General features: G+C 39.6%; 1 protein-coding gene across 6 annotated transcripts in view; it reads right to left on the minus strand.

Moving 5' to 3' along the window:
* The window catches only part of LOC121928513 (protocadherin gamma-C5-like), a 368,742-nt gene that overhangs the window by 301,199 nt on the left and 44,422 nt on the right, over positions 1–23,121 (minus strand). Inside the window, exon 1 of one of the 6 annotated variants that reach the window (XM_042463336.1) lies at positions 20,609–23,108. The exons of 3 other annotated variants lie outside the window; for them this stretch is intronic. In XM_042463336.1, the coding sequence (XP_042319270.1) occupies positions 20,609–23,026 (2,418 nt within the window). In that variant the 5' untranslated portion in view covers positions 23,027–23,108. Of the gene's footprint in view, positions 1–2,520; positions 5,072–8,652; positions 11,035–20,608; positions 23,109–23,121 lie in introns of those variants that run through there. 2 more of the 6 variants (XM_042463342.1, XM_042463328.1) reach the window with 2 other exon arrangements.

The raw sequence follows: 23,121 nt of genomic DNA on the forward strand, positions 1-23,121 counted from the left end.
CTGACTGTTATGTCATTGGATTTTCTGTTTCTGGATCCCCCACCCCTATCCTTTGGAGCTGTACTTTGAGGACTCATTGACTCAAAGTTTTGATCCTTAATTCTAATTCATTGACTCACAAAGTCTTGATCCTTAATTCTAATTCAAGAGAATAGAACTGTTTCCCCCCTTGATTTACAAAGGTGACGTTTGAACTACAGACTCGCAGGACAGAATGTGACAATCTATACAAGACAACAGTATATGTGGCGCTCACTCTTTCAATGTAAACCTGACTTGATCTTTCCCTTGATTCACTTATGACAAAGCCCCCTCCCCACCACCACTCCCCTTCAGTATCAGAAGTGCATGGCCTGGATCTGAAATGAGGTGGTGGTGATATTGGAATATGTGTCATTGAAAACACTAGACCTTTTTGACATCTCTGTGAATTTCTCAGCATTTGCAGGGAAAACATCTGCCAAGAGACCTTCTAGCAGTAAAAATATTATTATTCAAAAAGACTTTTGCTTTTTAGACCGACTTGTTAAAAGCGGTAAGACTTAGCTGGAGGACCTTGTTTGTTCCTTAATTTTATTGGTATGCTTTTACTTGATTTCCTTTTATGTTTTTCACTATGATCTTATATGTGATTCTACATTTTCTTGTTGTTGGCTGCCATGAGCACTATTCAGAGTGGAAAGTTTTATAAAATGCACTGCATGCAGAAACTTGATTATAAGTAAAATATATCAGATATCCTAGAATACTTTCACTGAGGTGTTTTTCCAGAATAGGTTGGCTTTAACACAGGTAAGAATGAAAGTGTGCATTCTGAAGTGAAAGTTGAATATGTTTAGCCTGATGAAGGTTCAGTGCATTCATGTTTTAAGGAAGGAGATTTTGAGTAAACATTAGGATGAATTTCCTAATGATAAATGCTGTTCAGTACTTAAATAGTCTTAGTAGACTCTCCTTCATTGAAGGCTTTTAAGCAGAGACTAGAAGCCCCCCTCTGGGCTTCTTTAGCATTCCTGCCCTGACAGACGTTTGACAAGATGGTATTTGGGGTTACTTCTAACTCTATTACCCTGCCATTCACCATGCCCAGTCTCCATGTTACAGTGACCATCTACATGGGTGGAGGGGCACCTACACGGAAACACCAAAGTGCATCTAGGTTCCATATGTTTGAACCATGCATTTAATCTTTAGAAGAAGAAGAGCCCTCCCTTCATCCCATCTGTCATCATCCGGCCTGGGAGGGAATAAAAAGGCAGCGCCAGCTCCATCAGGCCTGGCCTCGATTAAGAAGCAGAGCTCTCCCTCCAGTCCATCTGCCTTGGTCCAGGCCTCAGAGGGAGAGAAGAAATGCTGCACCTGATCCCCTTCCCCACCATCATTCCCTTCTCCTTTTGTGTCATGTCTTTTTAGATTGTAAGCCTGAGGGCAGGGAACTGTCTAATTAAAAGATTGTATGTACAGCACTGTGTAAATAAACAATGTTAAGTACAAAAATCCTATGAATACAAGTTCTCTAGCACATGAACACCAAGCATCTAGCAAAGGGACAGAAACACTGAGTAAATCTCATACTCCACGGTTACCAATCCATAACTGTTTCAATATTCATTATCACTACTTGGTCACAGTTTTGACACTATTGTCATTAATGTAACTCACCCCAGAACCTACTTTACTGGGCATCTCCTACATAAGGAGAAGAAGAGCCATTCTGATGACCATCAGAGCACAGCTGAATAATGTTTCTGTCACGCTTTTGTTGGGGGGGAAGTAGGAGAAACACACTTGGATACAAGAGGATATTAGTGATGGCAGACAGCAGCATATTGAGAATAAATGAACCGGAGACAGATAGCTACCAATTTTCCACCACTAAGGTCAGTGTTGTGCTTAAAGTTCTCAGGGTTGGGGAAAATATTAAGCTGCAATTTCAGTTGTGGTATCACAGGACAAACATCTCTATTTATGTGTTCCACATTTCTGGTTAAGAGAACTAGGCATTCTGGCTAAAGATGACAGTCCAAATCTGCCAACATTATTGACTAGATAACCTGGTTCAGAACAGAAGGTCTAGTTTTAATCAGACAAGTAAGCTGCATTTCACTGACGGTACATGAAGCACTTCTGAAGGCATCAGGAAATAAGCAAGACAACTGTGGCTGCTCCACACCTCAAAAGACAAGTACAAAAGGACAAAAAGGCGAGAAAGAAGAATACTTGCTTGCTGAGAAGTACAGTACAATTTTTCTTTACAATATTTCTGTAGTAGAACAAACTTTCAGAGTGAGGCTTTCCCTGGACTATTCACCAATTACAGCTGATTTCAGACAAATAATCGCCTCAACATAGCAAGACAAAAGAAAAAAACACCCACCTTGTGAAAATTTAAAGATGAATTGCCAAAATGTCTAGGTTTTGTGAAAACACAGACAAGGTAAACTAGAGTTTCACTAGAAAATTTGCTATTACAGTGTTAGTAAAGGTGGATAATATGAATAACTTGATAAAAAAACATACCTGGTCATCATTCTTCAACTCAGAATTGAAATTGTTTTCGCTGTCACCTGTGAAAGGCACTTCACATTTGACACCACAAAGAAGATTGTCTGCAATCTTAACACTGGGAGCCAGAAAAGTAAACTCATTCCTTTGGGACTCTGAGGAGAGGCAAAGCTGGTAGGAATAAGGCAAAGTCCCATCTTCAAAATTAGAGGGGAAAATTCCACCTGCATTCGAATGGGGAACAGGACCAAAGCACTGCAGGAATTTTGGATTCCCTGACCGCCGGAGCTTCATTGTAATAGCCAGAATCACTGTCAAGAGGAATAAGAAGGAGATCAGAGCTAAGGCCAGCACCAAGTAGAACTGGAGATCAGACTGACCCTCTGAGTCTCTTGACTGTTTTTTCATTTCCGGAAGGGCCTCTTGGAAGTTCTCTGCAAAAACCAGGTTCAAAGTAACAGTGGCTGAGAGAGGAGGCTGTCCATTGTCCTTCACCACAACCACCAGCCTCTGTTTCACAGCATCTCTCTCCACAAAGGGCCTGGCTGTCCTGATCTCCCCAGTATGAGAACCAATGGTGAAGAGGGCTGGATCAGTGGCCTGGGCCAGATGGTAGGAGAGCCAGGCATTGTGTCCAGAATCAGCATCCACAGCCACCACTTTTGTGACCAGATAATCTTCCTCAGCAGAACGAGGCACCATCTCAAATGAAGTGGTGCCCTTGGCTTCTGGGGAAGGGAACAGGATTCGAGGAGTGTTATCATTACGGTCCAAAACAAACACCCTGAGTGTGACATTGCTGCTAAGAGGCGGAGATCCTCCATCTTGGGCCTTCACTTGGAGCTGGAACTCTCTGAATTGTTCATAGTCAAAGGATCGCTGGGCATAGATGGTGCCAGTCTCAGAGTTAATGGAGATATAGGAAGAGATGGGAAGCTCCTGAATGTTGCTGCTGAGGATGGAGTAGGTGATTTTTGCATTCTTGGCCATGTCTGGATCAAAGGCTTTAATATTAAAAATGGAGGCACCAGAAGGATTGTTTTCTGGCACATAGATACTATAAGCAGATTTCTCAAAAGCAGGAGCATTGTCATTGATGTCAGAGATCTGTACAGAGATAGTTTTGTGTGTGGAAAGAGGTGGAATTCCTTTGTCAATAGCTGTAATTGTAATATTATACTCAGGAGACTTTTCTCTGTCCAAGGGACCTTCGGTCAAGAGCTTGTAATAATTATTAGATGAGTGTTGAATCTTGAAGGGCATATTATTTTCTAAATAACAAATAACTTTCCCATTGTCATCAGAATCTTTGTCATTGACATTGATCAGCGCAATCAAGGTACTAGAGAAAGAATCTTCCAAAACTGGGCTAAACAAGGAAACAAGATTTATTTCAGGGTTATTGTCATTCTCATCAAGAACCTTTATCTCAATTTTGCAATGTGCCTCCAATCCACCTCCATCTTTTGCTGCGACTGTTACAATGTATTCATGAGTTTCCTCAAAGTCAAGTGGGCTCATAAGTGTAATTGTGCCATTGCTTTCAGATAGTTTGAATTTCTTGATCGCATTCGCTGGCATGTTGTTGAAATAGTACTTCATTTGGGCATTGGAACCCTCATCATTGTCAGAAGCTTTAACCTGAAGTATAAAAGACCCAACTGGAACATTTTCTGCTATGCTTGTCTTATAAATCTCTTGAGTGAAGACTGGTGGATTGTCATTGGCATCAGTAACATTAATCAGTATTTGAGCAGTGCCAGTTTTTCTTGGTTCACCACCATCTATGGCAGTAAGAATTAATTGCAATGCTTGTTCAGTTTCTCTGTCTAGCAGTTTCTGCAGTACTAAATCTGCAAATTTACTTCTATCCTGATTCTCTTTAACAGCCAAAGTGAAATATGGATTGGGGCTAAGGTGATAATTTTGGAGAGAATTCACTCCTACGTCTGGATCTTCTGCTTTCCCTAGAAGGAATCGGGTCCCTGGTGAAGTAGATTCAAGTATCTCCAACTCGATATTGCTTTTTGAAAAAACTGGTGTATTATCATTAATGTCCTGAATTTCCACAGTTACATGAACAACATTTAAAGGATTTTCAATCACCACTTCAAAATTAATTAGGCAGAGAGAAATTCTTCCACATACTGTTTCACGATCTATCCTTTCATTTACATAGAGGTCTCCATTCTTTGCATTGATGCTGAAATACTGCATTTTGTTCACAGAAACAGCATGGAGATTATGCTTTGTTAATTCTCGGGTGTCCAGCCCCAAATCCCTGGCGAGATTTCCCACAATGGATCCTTTGACCATCTCCTCAGGGATTGAATAACGAATCTGCTCAGGGGCACCCCAGCAACGGAAAGACAATAGTAAGAGAAGCAGTACTTGCCTGGTGAGTGCCCAGCCATTCGTTTTTTGTCTTCTGTCCATTTGACTCTCTGGCAAAATAGTTCCTCTTCAGTTTATTTTCAACCAGGTTCTTATCTGGATAAATGAAATATTACAAAGAAGAAACCCACTCTTTTGCCCCTCTAACTCCTTCAAACCAATTTTCATCTCAGGCTGCTCTGCCTTTGTGTTTGATAGCACAGAGTGTAAGAAGCATCTATGGATCTTCATGTATGTTGGACAACAGTGACACTAAGAGGTCTAAAAGGAGAACTGCAAGAGAAGCTTTTCATTCCATTTGAAATAGGGACATAATTTACATATGTGAATCTGATTTGTGAGTACAACCCAAGCGATGATGTGAAGAGTATCTGACGAACTCTATATTTATATCAGAAATGAATTGTTCATCTCACTTGCGAAGCTGGAATCACTGATGACCACTGTTACATTAAAATGCTTTCTGCAATGAAATATGGATGTGGCACAATTTTATTGTTTCAGTGGAAGTTGAAGGTATAGAAATAAAAAAAAAAACCAATAATATAAAATGGGGGGAAATGCTTATCTTGGTGTTATGTGCTACATAAATGTATTTCTTCTTACTGTTACCTATGACAAAATTAAACCACAGTAATAATCTTCCTGAGAGCCAGCATGGTTTCGTGAGCACTGGACTATGACCCTAAATCCCTACTTAGCCATGGAAACCTACTTGGTGACCTTGGGCAAGTTACACTCTCTCAGCCTCAGAGGAAAACAAAAGCAACATCTCTGTGAACATACCTTCTCAAGAAAACCCCATGATAGGGTCACCTTAGGAGCACCATATGTTGGAAATGACTTGACGGCACACACAAATAATCTCCCACCAACATTTATCAAATGGCCTATGTAATACTTTTGACTAAATTGCCATTGTCTATTAAATGATGGGAATAAAGTTTTATCCTTTTATCTCTGGATACTATTTTTTTTTCACATACAATCACCCTTTTAAAAGAAAAAACAGTTTTTTAAAAAAACACAAGTGGAAATAAGTGGAAGAATTACTTTCTCTTCATACCTCTGTAGATATCATGATCACACTATTGGTCTTTGAAGTGTTCATACATTGGGCTTATTGGCTGAACAAGCACATAATAATGCTAGTCATACACTCAAAGTTTGCAGATGATGGAATGGTAAAAAGAACAAAATAAAGAAATAAAACACCATGTAAAAATATTACTTCCATCTAACAATGAAGATTCAGAACATACCAGTGTGCACTGTTACTATTCTTATACTTATACCAGATGTAACAGATGTATGCTATGAAAACAGTTATCCTTCTATATTCCCGACTCCTCCCAGCCCTTATCTTCCATTCTGCTCAACTCTGCCATTTCTAAAACTTAAAGACTTTGTCCCTCAGCAAGTATTTGACATCTTCAACAAAATGTGGGAGACTCTTAATGGAATCTACAAGTCACAGCCCCTGAACCCCCCAAACTGTTGCCAAATAGTGCCAAATAGTTCACTGCCCACCTCCAGCATTGCCTCCTAAAATTAGTAGAAAACATTTCAAGTAACATTCAAATTAAGACCTGAAATTTACTTATTAAACATGCTTAATAAGCTGCCGTCACAGATTGAAAGGAAACATTGGCGAATTTTACTGTATTTGATTACTGTGGCTAGACTGGTGTTGGCACAAAAGTGGAAGGATACAGATATGCCGAGTGTGGACGACTGGCTATTGAAGGTATTAGAAATGAGAAATATGGACCATTTGACAGCTCTTTTGAACAATAGAGACATTGAGCGAACAGAGGAAGAGTGGTCCCCTGTTCTTGAAATGTGTAACCAGAAATGGGAGAAAGGGAAAGAAAGCAGTAACTAAATATAGAAACAAGTAAAGAAACTATTAGTCCAAGAGACCCCATTCAGTAAGGGGAAGAAAGCGAATAGTTATGACTTCATTAAGCTTGTTAATTTGTTATAGATAAGAGAATAAGTTAGGTAACAATGGATTGGATAGAATCAACTATTGTGATGACTTAAAGAAGTAATTAGTGTATATATAACAAGTATTTATTATTTGCTAGGCTTAGGAAATCTTTTACATTTCTTGCGAGACCCTAAATTCAAAAGGATGTTAGATAACGTGTTTCCTTATGTATATATTTTGTGTTGAAGCTAATGTTTTATAATTGTGAAATGATTGAGAAAAAAAAAGTAAAAAAAAAAAAAAGAGTAGCCAAGAGACTATCACAAAAAACAAGGGAATTGTGGCCGCTCTGTCCGTCTATATTGCAAACACTGTTCCTCGGCTGATGGTGCAAACCTGTAGAAAAGTCATGTCAAAAGGTTAAGGCCTATAGCAGAAAGATTCCAGCCCTGGATACAGAATAATGAATAGGATAGAGTGTGCAGCTTTTACAATATGAAAAGAAGTAAGGAAGGCACAAATTGCATAAAACTGGAGTGATAGTCTAATGCTACTGAGACATATTAATACTAAAGAACTGGCACTAAAGATTTGTCTAGTAATATGGAGTACTTCTGGGTAACTCAAGCATTTCTTGTTCTTCTCCATGAATATTGCCCCTGAGTACAGAAATGCCCTGCTTCTCAAGGCCTCTGGTATTCCATTACCCTTTTCATAAACAACTTCCCATGCTTAAAACAAATGAATCTTTTTTTTTGTATGCCTATCAGGTTCTCTCAGCTCCTCTATTTTCCATCCAAATACACCCCCTCCCAAATATATCAGTTAATTTCATATATTTATACTACCATCAACTTTGTCCCACCTTCCTATAGATCTTCTATTATCTTTGTCCAGTACTTTGCCTGTATCAGTTGCCTCTCTAGCTTGCATCTCATCCTCACCTTGCTGTTAAATATCCTTTGGTCACTTAAGTAGCTCTTCATTTCAGATATGTAGCTTGAAGCCAAGCGATTAACCCTGTTAATATAAAACATCCAGTTTCTTTTTGATAAATGATAGATGAATTTATAATGAGCAGTAGTTATCCTACTCTGTATCCTAGAAAATATAATATGGCATCAAACTCACCCTTTCTCTTTCAAATATGTGTCTTTCTGTGGTGAATAATGAACATTATGGAAACATCAGAACCACTGTTTTCATTACATAGGATCAAGATTACCCTTTTCCATACTGAATATACAGTTTAAAAACATTATGTGTGGACCAGTCCCCTCAGAGCTGATGTACATGCAGCAAACCCAATCCAGCCAATCTAATATCTGAATCTGCATATGATTTTGCTTACATCCAGGTAGATGGGATGCCCATTGGGATTAAAAATATCACATCAAAATATAGATCACAGCTTCCATATCATAGGCACAAAAACAGTATGTAAACATATGAGTTTCCATGCCATTGGGATGGTTTAAACTACAAAGGATTATCTATATATCCATTACAGTTTGGAGATAGGGTTCAACTTTTTAGATTGCTCCTTGAAAGTCTGCTACAACCAGGAGCAGATATATCACCTGACTGATACGGAAGCCACTAGTTAGAAGTGAAAACACATTAACAGCATTATTTAGGCTAAGAAATAACCATGACAACTGAGTCTGTTACAAAATCTTTACCTCCTCCATTTATATAAGTGGCAGTAATTCTAAATATACTTACTTGGAAATAAATGTTCAAGGCTTTTACTTTCACTTTAAAAAGAGAAAACAGTGTCAGCTTGTTATTACTATGATATGTAAACAAATGTAACTCACCTGGGGACTGACTGGATCCACATTACAGTTATTAAGATGCTGAGGAACAATGATGGGATCTTTTATCTCACAGCTCTGGTCAATGATTGGTGAATCTGAATAGTTCACTTTTGGAAAACTGCAATGGCTTTTCCTTGAGTCGGTGGTTAAAGAAACCTCATGGCAATAAGACTGAAGAAATGCTCGGACTCCATCAATCCCCACAAACTGTGAAACAGGAACACCATTGAAGTTAACACTTCCTGACTCAAACAGCTGTGAATGTTTCCATCTGTAGAACTTGATGGCTAGCAATACTAGGAGGAATGTCAAGAACAAGCAGGAGACAAAAGTCACTGCAACCACCAGGTAGAACGTGAGATCTGAAGAGGGATCTATAGTAGCTGAGAGGCTGCTCAGATCTGAGAGCATGTCTGGGATGCTGTCAGCCAGCACCACAGTAACCGTCACAGAGGCAGACAAAGGAGGCTGCCCATTGTCCTTCACTAAAACCACCAGGCTTTGCTTGGGAGCATCTTTCTCCAGAAGGAACCGGGCTGTCTTGATCTCTCCAGTGTGGAGTCCCAAAGTGAAGAGCCCTGGCTCTGTGGCCTTGGTCAGCTGGTAGGAGAGCCAGGCATTCTGGCCGGAATCCGCATCCACTGCCACCACCTTAGTGACCAGGTATCCTGGTTCAGAGGAGCGAGGGGCCAGCTCTATCCCAGTGGAGCCATCGGTGGGAGGGGAAGGGTAGAGGATTTCTGGAGCATTATCATTCTGATCCAGGATGAAGAGGGTTACTGAAACATTGGAGCTGAGTGGTGGGGATCCCCCATCCTGGGCCTTGACCTGGAACTGAATTTCCCGGATCTCTTCATAATCAACAGAGTTCAAGGCATAGACAACTCCAGTCTCAGAGTTAATGGACAGGTAGGAGGAAATGAAGGGGTCTCTGGTATCTTCTTCAATTATGGAATACATTATTTTTGAGTTCTCTCCCCAATCTGGATCATCTGCCTGTAGTGAGAATACAGAAGACCCCCTTGGATTATTCTCCATTATGTAGAAAAAATTAACTGAATGCATGAAGTGGGGGGGATTATCGTTGGTATCTAGAATCTGGAGTGGAATGAAAGTACTTGTAGAAAATGGAGGTGTCCCATGATCTGTGACTACAACAGTGATGTTGTAGAATGCCACTTGCTCTCTGTCCAGGATTCTGGTTGTCACCAAATTGTAAAAATTATCCACAACTTTCTTTAATTGGAATGGGATTCTTGCGTCAATAGAATATGTGACTTCCCCATTGTTCCCAGAATCTTTGTCTTGTGCTCTCAAAATTGCAATAATTGTTCCTGGTGGTGAATCTTCATGAATGGAATTGATATGGGAAGCTATCTCTACCTTGGGTGCATTGTCATTTACATCAGTAACTATTATCAATACTTTGGCTCTCTCCGATAATCCTCCTCCATCCTCTGCTTGCACATCAAACTCATACAAGGGTGATTCCTCATAATCAAGGTTCCTTGCAAGTGATATCTCTCCTTTCACAGAATCTAAGATAAATGTCTGGGACGCTGTTTCTTCAATTTTTCTGAAGGAATATTTTATCTCTCCATTGATTCCCTCATCCAGATCAATGGCCTTCACTGTACACACAGTAGATCCCTTTGGGATGCTCTCTTTGACTTTAACTTCATAGACAGGTTTACTAAAAACTGGTGCGTTGTCATTTGCGTCTAAAACAACGACTTGAATTCGCACTGAGCCAGATCTGATAGGATTACCTCCATCAGTTGCAGTAAGGATTAGGTCATGAAATGAGTTCTCCTCTCTGTCCAGAGATCTTTCCAACACCAGGCCAACATGTCTAGCACCATTTTCTCCAATTTGAACGTCCAGAGAAAAATAGCTACTGCCTGTGAGTTTGTAGTTCTGCACTGAATTTATGCCCTCATCTGGATCTTGAGCTTCAGGAAGAGGAAACTGAGATCCTATTGTAGATGTCTCACTGATTTTCAATTTTTGTTCTTCAGGTGCAAAATAGGGAGCATTATCATTTATATCTTGGATTTCTACTTCAACACCATAAAGCTTCATTTTACTGTCCATTACAATCTGGAAATATAACAGGCACTTACCACCTCCGTTGCAGATCTTTTCTCTGTCTATTCGTTCCCTTGTATGTAGATGTCCACTACGGAGATTCAGATCAAAATACTGAATTTCATGATGAGCAGAGAGAATGCGAAGTCCTTGGACAGAGAGATTTTTTACATCCAGTCCCAGATCTTTAGCAACATTTCCTACTGAAGACCCTTTCTGCATTTCCTCTGGAATTGAATAATGGATCTGCCCAGTAACTAACTCCCAAGCAGCTAGCATCAGAAAACTGAACAAAGCTTGATCCTTACAACATCTCAGACTAACTACTGTTTTCATTGTGTCTCATATATAGAGATTCTTAATTCTGTTTCAGCAGATATTAACTCTCCTGTTCAGCAAGCCTCATTGCAAGCTGACAAAGCTCTGTCAGTATGCTTTCAGAGAGAATCAGACTCTGTTCTTTCCACAGAAAGGCAGGGTTGGGTAAGCTGAATCTTTTTTGTATGTTTCTTTCTCATACTAGTGAACAGTGACACCTAGAGTATCAATCTGTCCAGTACATCTGAGGTACCAGAATATAGTCTTGTTGATTCATTGGAATAAGTAAGAATTTGTTCAATGACCAATCGGACTAAGACTGAATCCTGTCAGCTCCAAACCCTGCTTTTAAATTGCTGACTTTTAAAAGTTAAAAATGGAGTTTAAAAACCCAGTTGATAGACTGTTTACAGTGAACTATTTGTAATCAAATTATATTTTCTTGCAGTACATTCTTTGGATTGCTGCTTTCATCTGAATAATTTATAACATCAGGAGCACTATAATACTAAAGAAATACAATTTCTATTTGGATTGTTTTAAGAAAACACAAGCACACTATCCATATATAATGCTGTGGACATTACTTTCATTAAATGTGATATATCGCCTGAGGAATATGGCACATAGCCATAGAAATCCCTCCTGTATTAAATATGTATTCATAGCAATAACAACTCATGTAAATTGTACCTGATAACAGTGGAAGAAAATAATTTATGTAAATAAGTAACACACTCCAAACCAGTGGTTCTCAATCTTCCTAATGCCGTGACCCTTTAATACAGTTCCTCATGTTGTGGTGACCCCCAACCAATGGTCTCAGTTCCTAAGACCATCAGAAATATGAGTTTTCCGATGGTCTTGGGCGACCCCTGTGAAAGGGTTGTTCGACCCCCAAAGGGGTCGTGGTTGAGAACTGCTGTTCTAAACACACCATGAGTATCATGAAGAGAGTTTGCAATAAAATTGAAAGCCACACGGATCTTTTAAGTCACTGGACAGGTTTTTAATTTTAGGAAGAGTTTAGTGGTAGTTCTCAATAAACACTGCTTCAGTGTTATTGACGCAGAGGGCAAACAGTCACCATGATCTGTCACCAAGCTTACAGAATCAGTCTCCACAAAGCACCATGATGTCCTATCTTCCCAATGTGGGGTCAGTGGTGAAGAACATCACCTGGACGACATGGTAGGCATTGTGCCCAGATTCTGTATCTACAGTCACCACCTTCATGACCAGATAGCCCAGGTTGGCTAATAACAACGTTGTGCCTTCTGTAACTTGTGCAGGGTACAAAATCTAGATTATATTATCATTCAGATGATCCAGAATAAAAACCCTGGGTGTGACACTGCTGCTAAGAGGGGAGATCTCTCATCTTGGGTCTTCACTTTCATTACAGACCCTTTGAATTGTCCATAGTCAAAGGATTGTTGGGGATAGATGGTGCCAGTCTCAGAGTTAATGGAGATATAGGAAGACATGGGAAGGTCTTGAATGTTGCTGCTGAACATGGAGTACATGATCAATGTGTCTGGTTGATGTTTTCATGCTAAAAAGGAGGAACCAGAAGGTTGTTTTCTGGCATGTAGATACTGTAGGAAAATTTCTTAAAAGCATAAAAAGTGATATTGAGATCTGAAATCTGTTGGGAGATGGGTTTGTATGTAGAAAGAGGAAGAGTTTCTTTCTCAAGGCTGTGATTATGGTAATATAGTTTGGAGTCTTTTCTCTTTCCAGGGGACAGTCAGACAGAGGTTTGTAGTAATTATTACTACAAAGAAGAATCCTGAAGTGTAAATCACCTTGTAAATAACAGGTAATCTTTCCATTATCTCCAGTACCTTTGTCAGTTTCATTGATTAGAACAATTAAGATATCAAATCCAGTAACTTCAGAGAGTGGGCTGAACAAGGAAAACAGATTTATTTCACGGTAATTGTTGTTCCCATCAAGAATTCTTATTTCAACATTGCTGTCAATTCCTCACTTATAAACCCATGAAGAAGATGCCATTTTCTAGATTATTTTAAGTGCTGGAAACTTAACTCTACAGATCGGATATCATCTGAGTCTTGGCTAACAGCAGTGGTCTGAAGCTCACCTGAGTAATTGCAGTAGATGAAATTTAAATTTTCCTCCCTATGACACTGAATGATGAAGTAAAGCATGTATCAGTTTTCATTTGATTTTAAGTACACATAATTTCTTATTAAAGATTGGTGGGAGATTATCCAATCAAGTGCTTAATTTATCATCATTATTTCCCATATTGGAGATAGACGGTCTTTTCAGAACAGCTCTTCAAATATTTTCTACAAATGCTTTTTAGTTTCTAAAATTGTTTTAAGTTTTTGTAATCTTGGAAGACATTCTACAGTGTGATCTGCCTTATACTAAAAACAGACTATTTGCATATCCAGCCCAACATTGTTTATTCTGATTGGCAGTAGCTCTCCAAGGACTATAGTGGAGAGCCTCCTTAGCAATACACAATGAAATATTTTCAGCTGGAGATAAGAACAACTGAACTGGGACCTTCTGCATGAAAACAATTGTACTCACTGAATATGCAGCTATGGTGTGCACATCAAACCCGGAACACTATGCCATATGTACAGACAAACAAAATCAAAATTTACTACATGTACTGCCAGCTAATGATAACTGTGGATTCAGTCCTATAATCTCTGGTATGGAAAGATCAGATCTCCACAACTGAAGTGCCAAGCTTGGAAGAGGTTATCAGTTCTATGAATGAGATCCAGTTCCGTGTCACCATGGAATGGTCTACAGCATTAACCTCCTTAGATCTCTCATGTCAGGAGTGGTGAAAGAAGGGAGAGCAGACCTTGGGCAGGCTGTGGTAGACATTGGAAACACAGCATCCCAAATCTACTACCAGTTCTGTACCACCTCCCTATCAGTGGAAACACTTAGACAAGCCCTGAGCTGGTCTAAATGTGAGAAATGGGAGGAATTAGATTCTTGAAAAACAAATAAGCAAATTGCTTATTCAAATTAATGTATGAACAAAAACAAACCAACAAAGCTATATATCAGAAAAAAGCAAAGTTACAGATCACCTTCACCAGAAACATATACTTTTTCTTATGTCTATGTTTCCAGCACACGCACACACACAGCACAGAACTTTCTGCTTTGCATTTTGTTCTGACCTCACAGCCAACAATCAATTCCTTCCTAATCATGCACACTTTGTGTACTGAATATTTAAGTATGTAAAGGGATCTTGTAGCACCTTTCAATTAACTGAAAGAGCAGTTAATTATGTAGACTTGAGTCTACTTCGTCAGATGCATGGGGTAGAATGGAAAGTCCAGATACAGACCTATATAAGCAGTATCTGCAGGAGACTGTCCATAGGAATACAACAATTTGTGGATGTGGAGATGATGTGATCAATTCAATTTTAACAATGGTTGTTGGGTGACAATGCAGGAGGAAATATGTTGCCTAAAGCCAAGGTGAGTGGATAATGATATGAATGACTATACTGCATGCATCTAATGAAGAGGTTTGTAATTTACAAATGAAGATGGGGAACAAGTATGTTATTCTGTAAGCTGCCATACAACTGTTTACAGTTTTATTATTCCAAATAAAATACCTCTAGTGGAAACTACCTTCACACAAGATGCTGACATTGGAAACACAAGAGGATGCTCATGATCTCAGCTGAACTACAGTTATACAGAAAGGGCTACTTTGAATTTTGAGTGCCACACAAGACAATCAGGATATTAAAATAACATATTTTCTTCTAGATTAATCCTAACATAGTGTAGTATCAAAGACCACGGAAAAGAACTAGGAATACATAATGTAAGCCAAACTTTAGAAAAATAAAAGCTTACTATAAATTAACTGTCTACCTTGAGCTTAAGAGACAGAGGTAACTCAAAAATTCAAAACCCAGTAGCTCACCTGATTAAAAGACAGATTTTCAGAATCAAAGTCTTCAGCAATAAGGATGTTGTGCTTCACCTGCTGATTAGTTAACGTATTGGAGGGAACTTCCTTTGAAAGTTTAGTTTTGCTCTTCCTTGAGTCTGTGGTCAGGGAAACGTCATGGCAATAAGACTGAAGAAAGGCTTGGACTCCATCAATCCCCACAAACTGGGAAATAGGAACACCACTGCATGTAACTTTTCCAGATTCAAACAGATTAGAATTTCTCCATCTGTGCAGCCTGACGGCCAGTAACACAAGGAGAAACATCAAAAACAAGCAGGACACAAAAGCCACTGAAACGACCAGATAAAAGGTGAGATCTGAAGGAGGATCTACAGGAGCTGAGATGCTGGTGAGATCAGAGAGCATATCAGGGATGCTGTCAGCCAGCACCACAGTGACTGTGACATAGGCAGAGAGAGGGGGCTGCCCATTGTCCTTCACTAAGACCACCAGGCTTTGCTTGAGGGCATCTTTCTCCAGAAGGAACCGGACTGTCCTGATCTCTCCAGTGTGGAGTCCCAGATTAAAGAGCCCTGGCTCTGTGGCCTTGGTCAGTTGGTAGGAGAGCCAGGCATTCTGGCCAGAATCCGCATCCACTGCCACCACTTTAGTGACCAGGTATCCTGGCTCAGAGGAGTGAGGGGCCAGCTCTATCCCAGTGGAGCCATCGGTGGGAGGAGAAGGGTAGAGGATTTCTGGAGCATTGTCATTCTGATCCAGGATGAAGAGAGTCACTGAGACACTGGAGCTGAGTGGTGGGGAGCCTCCATCTTGTGCCTTGACCTGGAACTGAATCTCTTGGATCTCTTCATAATCAAAAGAGTTCAAGGCATAGACATCTCCAGTCTCAGAGTTAATGGACAGGTAGGAAGAGAGGGGAGAATCCCCTATTTCACTTTCAGTGATAGAATAGCATATTCTGGCATTCTCTTCCCAGTCTGGATCATTTGCTTTTAGGGAAAAGATGGAGGCCCCTCTTTGGTTATTCTCCATAATATAGGAGGTATAGGCTGATTCTGCGAAAATTGGGTGGTTGTCATTTATATCTAAAATCTGGAGTGAGACTGTGCAATTTGTAGAAAGTGGAGGCACCCCGTGATCAGTGACTGTAATGCTGATATTATAATATGCTGCTTGCTCTCTATCCAGAGGTCTCTCTGTCATCAAACTGTAATAATTATTGTAAGATTTTTTCAACTGAAAAGGGAGACTAGTGTCAATGGAGCAGAAGACTTTCCCATTTGTTTCTGAATCTTGATCTTGTATTTTTAGAAGGGCAACTACTGTCCCTGGTGGTGAATCCTCAGAAACAAAGTTAATATGAGAAGATACTTCTACTTGGGGTGCATTGTCATTCACATCAGTAACTGTTATAATTACTTTTGCTCTGTCAGACAAACCTCCCTCATCCTCTGCTTCCACTGGAAACTCATACAAGGGTGATTCCTCATAGTCAAGGTTCTTTGTCAGTGTTATTTCACCTGTAGCAGAATTTAAGTGAAATATTTGGGTTGCTGCTTCCTCAATATTTCTGAAAGAATAGTTTACTTCTCCATTGCTTCCTTCATCCAGATCAGTTGCGCTTACTGTACAGAGTGTGGATCCTTTGGGAATATCTTTCTTGACAGTGACTTTATAGACAAGTTGGTTAAAAACTGTTGAATTGTCATTTGCATCGAGAACAATTACTTGAACTAGCACAGTGCTTGACCTAACTGGATTACCACCATTCGTAGCTGTCAGTATTAGATCATAAACTGACTGCTCTTCCCTGTCTAGCATTGAAAGTATTGAAAAGATTTCTGTCAAAATTTGCTTTCATGTTTATCTTTGCATAGCATTTCATCTGTAGAAGAGAATTCATTTATGTCCTGATTAAATCAACAGACATGTTTCACATGGGACACATTGCACATGGCTCACAAATGTGGGCAGTCTTATCCACTGCCTTTTGGAGAAGGAAACAATCAACAGGGCTACTGAGCCTGGACTTTGGGCGACTAAGCTAAGTGAGGTTTATGTTTGTTTGTTTACGTTTTGTGTTTAAATAAGAACAGCTGTCACCATTACATGATCACATATTTCTATCCAGATAGAGAAGTGGTGTGAACAACACTAAGGAAAAAGCATGTGAAACTAGGAACTGTTCTTTCTTCATTGAATAGTAGCTCAGTTGCTCCCCTCTATAATAATGCTATATTATAAGTACACATGATTGCAGGAAGGGTAGTAGCAAATGATAACAAGTCTCATGGCAAAATGAGTGATACTCTGTAAGAGTAAAAGCAGAGCAGTGGCAGCAGTACAGAAGTACAGAAGTAATAGGACACGTACATCATTTACTCTACATGTGAAAATAAGCATTACATCATAATTCAAGAGAGTTTTTAAAATGCCACATGAGCACAAGATACTTTTCAGAACTCCAACTATGTCTGTACTATAACTTAGTATAAGTGTTTCTGTTTGTCTGTCTGTCAGCAGGTCATATTGCATTTTGCCAGTATGAATCCACATGCCTGATCTGAGAGGCATCAAACTTGGTATGTTATCAGTGGGAACAAAGAAAGACTACAGCAAGATATTAAATCTCTTCTATCACCTACTTTGGGTACTGCTTGAACAAAGTTTTTAGATTTCTGTATTTATCTTTTTGTTTCCTTATTGAAAGCAGGTTTATGAAAAGATTTTTTTAAAAAGCAAATTTACATTTACGTCAGCCTCTGAAATGAAATGTGGAAGTTCAGAACAGAGTGATATCCCCCCCCCCCCCAGAAAGTAGCTCTTTTGGGTTCATTTTGCATAGAGCCTGTTGTGAAACACATCTTAAGGATAAGGTCTACCAGTCAAATTTACATGTACTGTAATTGAAACCATAAATGAATCCATCAATATCAATATCAACCTAGGTAACATTTGCACAGTGTCTCTTGCTACTCTCAGCCAGACGGCAAAGCAAATATCCCAGTTCCTCAGCATGTAAAAAAAACTTTTAAAAAATGCCCTTTTAAATATCCTTTTCATATCAGGTGCAGCTAGTATAGTGAATTAGGTAGTTAAAAAGCATTCCATAGCCACTTTCAGTTGTACAAATCAATAGTGCTACCCTACTGAATAGATTAATAAAGTACATTAGTTTTTACACGTTTACCCGAGTTAATTTGTGCACATGACTCTGTGTATGTGTGCACATGCATGTACGGAGGAATAAAGACAGGGAAGGAGAGAGAAAAAGTATTTTTACTAGAAGTAGTTATGAAAATGAAAGAGCATAATCATAATCTTCCTAGAATCCTAGAGTTGGAAGAGACCCCAAGGGCCAGCCAGTCTAACCCACTGCCATGGAGGAAATCACAATCAAAGCACCCACAACAGAGGCCATCCAGCCTCTGTTTAAAAACCTCCAAAGAAGGAGACTCGGCCACACTCCGAGGGAGTGCGTTCCACTGTTAAACAGCTCTTACTGTCAGGAAGTTCCTTCTAATGTTTAGGTGGAATCTCTTTTCCTGTACCTTGCATCAATTGTTCTGGGTCCTAGGAAATTATCCCATGGAGGCTTACCGTTGCTAAAACATTGCTAAACCATCCCAAAAGCAGCCATTTCCCCAATAATAGGAACACGTGTGGTGATATAATGTGCTGTTTGCTTCTTCATATCTTAGTATTTGTTCTTAACATGGATGGGAAACAATACTATATCCACTTACCTTTACATTATTTTTGCTTAACTCAGTAGGACTGGTATCAAAGGTCACATGAGATGACCGAACTTCTAACTGTCAAGAAGACCAACTGATATAAGTCTTTCAGTTAGAATTTTCACATCTTTCAGTTAGAATTTTCATTAGTTCCTATGGTTTCAACATTTCAAATGTAACACAGTTTTACCAGTAAGCAGCGTATTATTCTTTGGGGGGTGGGGTGGTGGTGGTGATGGCACAGAAAGTGATAAAATACATGAATAGAATATCTTAGACAAGAAGGAAAGTAGATTTCATTGCCCACAATGTCACTATTAGCTCTGTTATAGTTTGATATAGGGCCCTGATGGCACAACGGTTAAATGATGCTACTGCAGCCACAACGTTGTTTGTTTGATCCTAGAGGAGGGTTCCACCATCCACTCGGACTTCCATCCTTTCATAGATCAGTAAAATGAGTACCCAGCTTGTGTACAATTTACACATTGTAAATTGTTTAGGGAGTGCTAGTTCACTGATACTGAAGAAATGTAAAAATGTACTTGCTATTGCTATTCCTTGAGGAATATGAAAATCAGGTGATGTACAGTAATTTGAAATTAAACACCTCTGTCATTGCACTAGATAAAATATTACTCCAAAATTAAGTGGATTTTTGAGAAATTAAAATACTTCTATGCATATTTATATATTTGTTGTCCCTGTGTCCAATCATTATGAAGAGAAGAGAATTAAAATAAAAATGTCACTAGGGAATTGCCATTAGCAAATCATGCTCAGGCAAGGTGCTTGGTCAAGGGAGCACCCAAGCTTCTTATGATGCTTTTGGCTTCTCCAGTCCCACTTTACATCTGACTGGGTTGAACCTGATTGGCTAGTTTTCTGCTTTTCTTCAGAACCTGTAAAAACTTTGTAGGCTCCTGGAAATGCAAATGTTTATCGGTCCGGAGAAGATGATGTCTGCCTCACTCCACCTCAACACAGTCTGCAAATGGTGTTCCGCATTAATTCTGGGAATGCTCTTAATGCTACAAATATGCCAATATCATTATGATACTGAACCAACAGCAAAACCAAGAGACTTGTATAAAGGAAACCAAAATCTGCATTTGTTGCAAATATGTCTGGTACATTCTATGAAATAACAACAACAAATGAACTATTTTAATGATGTGGGAGCTTTATACTTAAACATCAGGTTTTTTGTGATCCTAGTAGACCAATGAAGAAAAGAAAGAGGGAAAAACAAGAATAATATCCCAGGCAAAGCTTAAATTCCTTGCAATGCCACAACTCCCATTGGTTCCCACCACTGGCTATGCTACTTACAGCTGAGGAGAGTGGCAGTTCAAAAATATCTGGAAGAGCACACATTCTCCATTCCTAATGAAGGCTACTTGTAGAATATCTTTCCAACTAAAATAACACGTTGTTTCCAGAATCACTACCGACAACAGACAGATGGAAAAATTATCTCAAAATAAATGGGTGCTAATATAGTCAAAGAAAGTCTCATGCATCAAAAGTTATTACAGTCTGCCCTCCATATCCACCAATTTGTTATCCATGGATTCAAGCACCAAGGTTTAAAGATATTTTAAAAATAAATCAGTTCCAAAAACCATATCTTGATTTTCCATTTTATATAAAGGACACCATTTTACTATCCCGTTGTATTTAATGGGACTTCAGCCACCAGGGATTTTGATATCCGCCGGAAATCATGGAACCAAACCCTAATGGATAACAATGGCCCACCGTACCTTGCCTTGATTATAATTAGATCAGACACATGGGAACTATATTCTCATATTGAAAGAAATATAAAACATGAAATGAAAATCTTTTAAATTTGATTATTTGCTCACCTGTATTAGATCACCATTATTCAAGCATACATCTTCCCCAGATAGGATAGGGTTTTTTAAATCAGAGTTCTGTTCTTTGCTTGGAGAACCTGAATAAATTATCTTAGAAGTATCAAACTTGCTTTTCCTAGAATCATTGGTTAGAGAAAACTCATGGCAGTAAGACTGAAGAAAGGCCCGGACTCCATCAATCCCCACAAACTGTGAAACTGGAACACCACTGAAGTTAACATTACCAGACTGAGACAGCTGAGAATTTCTCCATCTGTACAATTTGATGGCCATTAACACAAGAAGGAAGGTCAAGAATAAGCAGGATACAAAAGCCACTGCAACCACCAAATAGAAGGTGAGATCTGAAGGAGGATCTATAGGAGCTGAAATGCTGATGAGATCTGAGAGCATTTCAGGGATGCTGTCAGCCAGCACCACAGTGACTGTGACAGAGGCAGACAAAGGGGGCTGCCCATTGTCCTTCACCAAGATAACTAGGCTTTGCTTGAGGGCATCTTTCTCCAGAAGGAAGCGGGCTGTCCTGATCTCTCCAGTGTGGAGTCCCAGAGTGAAGAGCCCTGGCTCTGTGGCCTTGGTCAGCTGGTAGGAGAGCCAGGCGTTCTGGCCAGAATCTGCATCCACTGCCACCACCTTAGTGACCAGGTATCCTGGTTCAGAGGAGCGAGGGGCCAGCTCTATCCCAGTAGAGCCATCGGTGGGAGGAGAAGGGTAGAGGATTTCCGGAGCATTGTCATTCTGATCCAGGATGAAGAGTGTCACTGAGATATTGGAGCTGAGTGGTGGGGAGCCTCCATCTTGGGCCTTCACCCAGAACTGAATTTCCTGGATCTCTTCATAATTAAAGGAGTCTAAGGCATAAACAATCCCAGTCTCAGAGTTAATGGAGAGGTAAGAGGACAGGAGTGATTTCCTTATTTGATCATCAATAATGGAATAGAATATTCTGGCATTCTCTTCCCAGTCCGGGTCATTTGCTTTTAGGGAAAAGATGGAAGTTCCTCTTGGATTATTCTCTAGAAGATAAGAGGTGTATGATGATTTCACAAATATCGGAGGGTTATCGTTTGTGTCTTCCACCTGCATAGAAATAATCTCAAAGGTAGAGAGTGTAGGAGTCCCTTTATCATTTGCTGTAATGGTAATATTGTAAGATGCCACTTCTTCTCTGTCAAGGATTCTCTCTGTCACTAATGTATAAAAATCGTCTTGTGTTTGCTTTAGCAGAAATGGTAGGGTGCTGGGAACTGAACATGTAACCTGCCCATTGACTCCTGAATCTTTATCTTGTACATTCAAAATGGCAACAATAGTTCCTGTTGGTGAGTTCTCAGAGACAGAACCGATTACAAATGTCACTGTTAATTCTGGTGCATTATCATTTAAGTCTGTAACAAAGATCACAACCTTTGTTCTGTCACTCAGCCCACCCCCATCTGTGGCTTGTACTTCAAATTCATATAAGGATGATTCTTCATAGTCAAGGTTCCCTGCTAGGGTAATTTCTCCAGTTGTGGAATTCAACAGAAAAATCTGGGATATTCTTTTGGTGATTTTTTGGAAAGAATATTTCATTTCTGCATTGATTCCCTCATCCAGATCTGTGGCTTTTACTGTAGCAATCGTGGACCATCTGGGAATGTTCTCATTGACATTCACCTCATAGGCTGATTGGCTGAAAATGGGTGCATTGTCATTTGAGTCAAGAACAGTGATGTGGATTTGTAATGTGCCAGATCTGATTGGATCACCTCCATCGGTAGCTATCAGGATTAGATCATAAATTGATTGCACCTCCCTGTCTAGAGCTTTCTCCAACACCATTTTAGTGTGCCTTACACCATCTTCTTCTCTTTGCACCAATAATGAAAAATGATTGCTTCCTGTGAGTTCATAGCCCTGGATAGAATTTGTCCCCAGATCTGGATCTTGAGCTTCAAGGAGAGGGAATTGTGATCCAGGGTTAGATGTTTCACTGATTTTCAGTTCCCATCCCATCGACAGAAAAGAAGGGGCATTATCATTTACATCTAAAATTTCTACTTCAATGACATAAAGCTTTAACGTGCTCTCAACAATAACTTGGAACTTTAAGATACAGATCTCTGCTTTTGCACAAATTTCCTCTCTGTCAATTCTCTCAGAGGTCTGTAAATGCCCACTGTGAAAATTCAGTTCAAAATATTGGATCATACCTTTACTAGTAACAATGCGGAGTCCATGCTCTGAAACTTGCTTTCTGTCCATTCCCAGATCATTTGCAATGTTCCCCACAAAAGAGCCTTTGTGCATCTCTTCAGGAATGGAATAACGAATTTGCCCAGAGATTGCCTTCCAAATGAACACCATGATAAGGCAGTGCAGGATTCCTCCTCTGAAGTTCCAAAGACTGCGTTTTTCTTCCATTCTCTTGCAGTTCTGATTCAAAGCAGATTCTGTGAGGCTTTAAAGCGTTTTATTCCCTAAACCATCAATCCAAGTCTCGTCTATCTGGTATCTGT

The sequence above is a fragment of the Sceloporus undulatus genome, chromosome 4 (genome assembly GCF_019175285.1).
Source record: "Sceloporus undulatus isolate JIND9_A2432 ecotype Alabama chromosome 4, SceUnd_v1.1, whole genome shotgun sequence".
Lineage (NCBI taxonomy): Eukaryota > Metazoa > Chordata > Lepidosauria > Squamata > Phrynosomatidae > Sceloporus > Sceloporus undulatus.